This window comes from Aulonocara sp. 'chitande type north' Nkhata Bay, linkage group LG17, assembly GCF_057382095.1.
Source record: "Aulonocara sp. 'chitande type north' Nkhata Bay isolate Kocher_YH1m ecotype deep benthic linkage group LG17, A_spYH_male_GT1.1, whole genome shotgun sequence".
In the NCBI taxonomy this organism is placed as follows: domain Eukaryota; kingdom Metazoa; phylum Chordata; class Actinopteri; order Cichliformes; family Cichlidae; genus Aulonocara; species Aulonocara sp. 'chitande type north' Nkhata Bay.
Window position 1 is genome coordinate 35,594,543 of NC_141360.1, and position 5,289 is coordinate 35,599,831.

Consider the following 5,289-nt stretch of genomic DNA (forward strand, 5'->3'; position numbering starts at 1 on the left):
TAGGTAAATTTGAGCATGGAAAATTAAATCTTATTCTTAGCCTCATCTACACTTTAGAGTACTTTTTGTCTTTTTGGCAACTCTAATTCTCCTTTTCCTTTTATTCTGTTAAAATTCATATATATAGAATAGTCTTCCAAATATATTTATCTTAAATATAACCAAAAATTTAATTCATTGAAGGAAATGTCGGTACCACTTTACAATAAGTCTCCCCTTATAGATGCTAATAAATAGTTTATAGCTATATTATTAATTAATCTGTAAATGCTTTATAAACCATTATTAATGGTTTATTATGCATTAGTCAAGGGTGAGAAAAAGAAAAAAAACTGACCGGTTTCTTGCCAAATAGTGAGCCAAATGTGTTCACCTATATATTTCATCTAGAGTTGCTATATTAAACATTTCAGACTAAGTTACTATCCTGTAAGCACAATCAGCATTTGTAGACATATTTTTTATCATATAAAATTGTACTTCATAAATGCATTATAAATATCCACAACTATCAATCGGAGCTTTGTTGTAAAGTGTAAAGCATAAAACCATTTATTAATGAATAATAAATATTTATAAATGCCATATGGGAGCCTTATTGTAAAGTGTAAAGCATAACACCATTTATTAATGACAAATAAACATTTATAAATGCCAAATGGGAGCCTTATTGTAAAGTGTAAAGCATAACACCATTTATTTATGACTAATAAACATTTATAAATGACAAAAGAGAGTTTTGTTGTAAAGTTTAAAACATGTCAACATTTATTTATGATCAACAAACATTTCTAAGTATTACTGGGCATTACTATAAAAAGTATAAAGCACCAACAGTTATTTAGCATTGCTAAACTTATATACAAGCCCTTTAAAGATAGCTAAAACTATATTAAGGAAACAAATCCCATCCCTAAATTCACCACTGGCATAAAACAAAGGAAAATTATAATAATTATAATATAATAAATTATTATACCTTAACTGAAACTGCACAGCTGTATTATTTACTCTACACACATTTATACAAATCAAAACATTAAAAAAAAAAAACAATAAAATAAAATAAACTAACAGGTAAATCTCTTAGTTGTGTGGAAACTCAACACATATGTGAACAGATCTTTGAAAAATGATTGGTTTTGCAGATCTTTTCTTCAGTTCAATATGCTCAAAAAACAAAACCACTTAGAACAAATTAGGGTTTCAGACAGATTTCCCTCTTCGAATTGGAAGCAAAGTACCAGCGGCCTTCATACTTTCTATTTTGTTTTTTACTTCATCACTGCCTTGAATTGCAGCCTCACATCGCTTAGCAAAAGCTAGTACCGTCTCTCCACTAGGCCTGTTGGACAGTAGCTCCTGGTAGACATTGGGGACCGCAATAGCAAGCTCCCCAACTGATGAAGTGGACACAACAGTGTTCCTGTCAAGCCCATGCTTCTGAAAAGCTTTGGTCATGGTCTTCGTCTTTGGAAATGTCTTGAGGAGGGATTTGTATCGCTGCACAATGTCATTTGGCGTTTGAACTAAAAATGAAAACAAAGCAAATAATTAGAAAAGCAAATGCTCAAAGCATACTAATCTATACATATATATATATATATATATATATATATATATATATATATATATATATATATATATATATATATACACACACAGACAGATAGATAGATATGTATATATGACGTAGTGAACACAGAGTAATTTTTAGAACAAATTAAAATCATAATACTATCTTTTATGTCACATTTATAGTATCCTCTTCTGTAAAATCTTCTCTTCCAAAATCTTTTGCTCACCACGCTGCCGGAGCTTCTTCTGCTCCTTCTTGGGTTTCTTGGCTCTTGAATGCTTTTTGTTGTATTTGTGCTTTCGCTTCTTTGGGGATGAAGATGAGGATGACCACACAGACGATACAGATGAAGATGCGAAAGATGAATCTGAGTTTTCAGAAGCCTTCGAGGAAAATGGATCATTGAATGGTTCGTCTTTAGGTTGCTCTGCAGGATGTAAACAACAAAATGGCTGGTTTTAGAAACAAGTCCCCTGTTTTTCAATTACACAATTGATGATTTAGTAAGCTTATGTGCTTAAAGAGAATGAGGATTTTGTTATAGAAAATCATCATGTGAATAAGGTGTATACATATATATATATATATCTATATATATATATATATATATATATATGTTTAATATAAATTTAATGATGCACATAAACAAAACTAAAAATATACTGTACAACTAAGTGATATAAATCGTTTGGAATAACCAATAGTAATAGAGCTATTCACATGTTATGTGATGTTAGTTAGCCACTGTAGCTAGCAGCCAAATGGCTCGGTAGCTAGCTAGCTAGCATTATACTCACCTTCATGTCTAACTGCTGACGTCGTTGGCTTAGTGCAATCTAGATCATCCAGTCTCTGCTTTTTGTATCTCTTCGAACGTGTGCTAACTGTGTAAGTCGCAGACGCACACAAATTTTTATCTTCTGCTCCATCCATGGTGCAGCAACTTGAACGAGCGCCTTCAGTGTGTCTGTTCGTGCCCCTTTGGCTTGACCTTCCAGAGCGCTCCACTGCCTGTCGCGCTCTGAGAGGAGGGGCTTTCCTTAATAAAGTTAACTGTGATTGGATGGTTGTATAAGCTCCTCTGCGTTTAAATTAAATTTGTTTTCCCTCCCTTTGGCGGCAGAACATATTTCTTTAGCATGAATCCAGCGGGTTAGATCTACATAACAAAGTCGGAGATACATTATAACAGGTGAGACAATCCTCTTTTTTGCTTGGGACTATTTTTGATTATAGGGCTTGTTTTATATAGCATGTGAAGTTCTTTAACTCTGAACCGATTTGCACTAGACTCCCATAGAGTATTTTACGGTGTTTCGAGGTGATAATAAAATAAATTACTCATTTTTTCCCACCAGAATGTCTCTGGGAATGAGATTGCGCACCAGAATAGAAGGAAAACAAACTAAATATAAGGCACTAAGGCTCATTAAATGGCTGCAGAAGAAACACCTGCTAAAAAAGAAGCTTAGATGTCCTGTTTGTCACCATAAGATGAAAATGATTTCCGTGGTGAAGAAAGGCCAATATATGTGGTATGTATAATGCATGATAATGTAGTGCATGTAGTAAATATAACAAAATATTTCGGTTATCAATGCAAGAGGGAGCATTAACCTCTTTTCATTATTATTTTCTTCATACTTAATTTTGTGATTATCTTTTCAATTAATGCTCTTGTTTAAGGGTCCATTTCTTTACTTAACTCATTTGTATGTTCTCAGGTGCTGCAAAAGAGCAAGTCATAGGAAAGTTTCCAGAACAATTAGAACTAGCTCCCTCTTTGAGAAATCAAAAACATCTCTTTTCAGTTGGATGAAGTTCATTTACAGGTATATGTAGATGTAGACATTAATAGCAATGCACCTTTCATAATTGAACACCAATACGAGACTTGTGAAATAAAATTAGGGCCTCAGTAAGTAATAATTGCCTCAATTTCTATCACAGATTTTCACAAGGGCTCAGGCTCAGACAAATAGATATGATCGATGATGAAGTGGCTGGCAGCTCCAGAACACTAAGTAGCATGGCAAGACACATTCGACATGTTTGTATACGTGCAATTAAAAGACACAGAATAAACAATGGACACCGTCTTGGTGGTGACAGAGAATTTGTGGTTATAGATGAAAGCTGTCTCCGTCATCAGCGAAAGGTTGGTAAACTCTCAGACAGGTTTGTTAGAATCAATGCAGATCTGAATGTGTCCTCTAAACATGGAAACCTTTACCATAAGTAAAAAAAATTAGTAGAAGCAACCATCTTTTTGAATGTTTCTTTGTAGATATTCTGTTTAATTTTATTCTTTTTGTTTTCAGTATGCACGTGGACGCTTTGGAAATGCATGGAAAAGGAAGAAATGGGTATTTGGAATGATGGGAATTAAAGACAAAAGGCGAAGGCTCGTGTTAAAACTTGTTGAAAAACGATCAAGGCGCCACCTTGTTCCTCTGATCAGACAGCATGCTAAGTTGGGTAGTGCCATTATCAGTGATGAGTGGAGAGCCTACAAGAATGTTTTGACAAACATAGGGTACAGACATTACACTGTAAATCACAGCAGGTGGTTTGTAGATCCTCAATCTGGCAGTCATACACAGCATATCGAAAGGGCTTGAAGTACAATTTTATATGATAAAAAATATGTTTACAAATGCTGATTGTGCTTACAGGATAGTAACTTAGTCTGAAATGTTTAATATAGCAACTCTAGATGAAATATATAGGTGAACACATTTGGCTCACTATTTGGCAAGAAACCGGTCAGTTTTTTTTCTTTTTCTCACCCTTAACTAATGCATAATAAACCATTAATAATGGTTTATAAAGCATTTACAGATTAATTAATAATATAGCTATAAACTATTTATTAGCATCTATAAGGGGAGACTTATTGTAAAGTGGTACCGAAATTTCAAAATAATCCTGTTGAGCAAGAATATAATGTGGCACTTAATTCATGTAATGTCATCAATCTGTTTTTAAGGTAGTCCCTTTACCTCCTGGTGTTTGACTATGTCACCCTTTTCTTTTACCTCTGTATGTCCGAGTCTTTCATCCTATCACCCTGTTGTTGATGCTATAGCTGTCATTGTTCCCTTGTCCTCTTGTGTTGACCTGCCTTTATATATATTTATCTCTCCTCTCCTTGCTCTCACTTTCTCTCCTCAGTCTGTGGGCATGTGAGCACATAATTCTGCTTGTGTGTGTTTCAGAGGCGGAGCCTTTTCCTTGCTCCTGTGCTTTTCCTGCTTGCACACCTGAAAGCAGTTGGGTAATCATTCACCTGCATTCAATCTGATGATTACTCACCCACTACTTAAGGCAGAAGATTTTTCTCAGTCAAATTGTTGCTGCCACTGTGGTAGTAAAGTTGAGCTCTTCCTGCTCTGTGGGTGTTTCTGTGAGAAAATCTGTTTTTCCTCTCTGCAAATGCCTCTTGCCATGGCCAACCTGTGAAGAGAAATCCATGCTGGAAAAGGAAACCTGCGGAGAAAAATCTGTAGGAAAAGCAAACTGTGGAGAAACACACCCTAGAAGTATTTTTTTCCAAAAATGAACTTTGTTTATTCAAAAAAAGACATTATTCCTGGTGTTCTGTGTTTGCGTCTAGTTCAGTTTTTGCCTGAAACATCTGTCTATAAACATGGACTCTACAAACATAAATTCCATTAAGAAGACACTCATCTAATTTTTACCTCATAACT

At 34.6% G+C, this 5,289-nt stretch overlaps 2 protein-coding genes across 2 annotated transcripts; one reads left to right on the plus strand and one right to left on the minus strand.

The window, feature by feature from the left end:
* Nucleotides 1–694: 694 nt before the first annotated feature.
* LOC147310474 (uncharacterized) lies at nucleotides 695–2,737 on the minus strand. The gene is made up of 3 exons (XM_086268862.1): nucleotides 2,377–2,737; nucleotides 1,806–2,006; nucleotides 695–1,529 (listed from the first exon to the last, which is right to left on the minus strand). The coding sequence occupies exons 1-3, from the start codon at nucleotides 2,510–2,512 to the stop codon at nucleotides 1,207–1,209; spliced, it is 660 nt and encodes a 219-aa protein (XP_086124988.1). The 5' UTR covers nucleotides 2,513–2,737; the 3' UTR covers nucleotides 695–1,206.
* Nucleotides 2,738–3,228: 491 nt separating this feature from the next.
* Nucleotides 3,229–4,358, plus strand: LOC147310475 (uncharacterized). Its single transcript, XM_086268860.1, has 3 exons — nucleotides 3,229–3,411; nucleotides 3,530–3,737; nucleotides 3,901–4,358. Exons 1-3 carry the CDS (start codon nucleotides 3,251–3,253, stop codon nucleotides 4,198–4,200), a joined length of 669 nt encoding a protein of 222 aa, XP_086124986.1. The 5' UTR covers nucleotides 3,229–3,250; the 3' UTR covers nucleotides 4,201–4,358.
* The last annotated feature ends 931 nt before the right edge of the window (nucleotides 4,359–5,289 follow it).

What these genes read in the sequence shown, in the direction of transcription:
- LOC147310474 (XM_086268862.1), bottom strand. Translation starts at nt 2,512, where the DNA reads ATGGATGGAGCAGAAGATAAAAATTTGTGTGCGTCTGCGACTTACACA. An exon ending in GTCAGCAGTTAGACATGAAG is followed by an intron (nt 2,007 to 2,376) that starts GTGAGTATAATG and finishes TACATCCTGCAG; the next exon opens with AGCAACCTAAAGACGAACCA. An exon ending in GAAGAAGCTCCGGCAGCGTG is followed by an intron (nt 1,530 to 1,805) that starts GTGAGCAAAAGA and finishes TTTCATTTTTAG; the next exon opens with TTCAAACGCCAAATGACATT.
- LOC147310475 (XM_086268860.1), top strand. Translation starts at nt 3,251, where the DNA reads ATGCTCTTGTTTAAGGGTCCATTTCTTTACTTAACTCATTTGTATGTT. An exon ending in TGGATGAAGTTCATTTACAG is followed by an intron (nt 3,412 to 3,529) that starts GTATATGTAGAT and finishes TTTCTATCACAG; the next exon opens with ATTTTCACAAGGGCTCAGGC. An exon ending in GTCTCCGTCATCAGCGAAAG is followed by an intron (nt 3,738 to 3,900) that starts GTTGGTAAACTC and finishes TTTTGTTTTCAG; the next exon opens with TATGCACGTGGACGCTTTGG.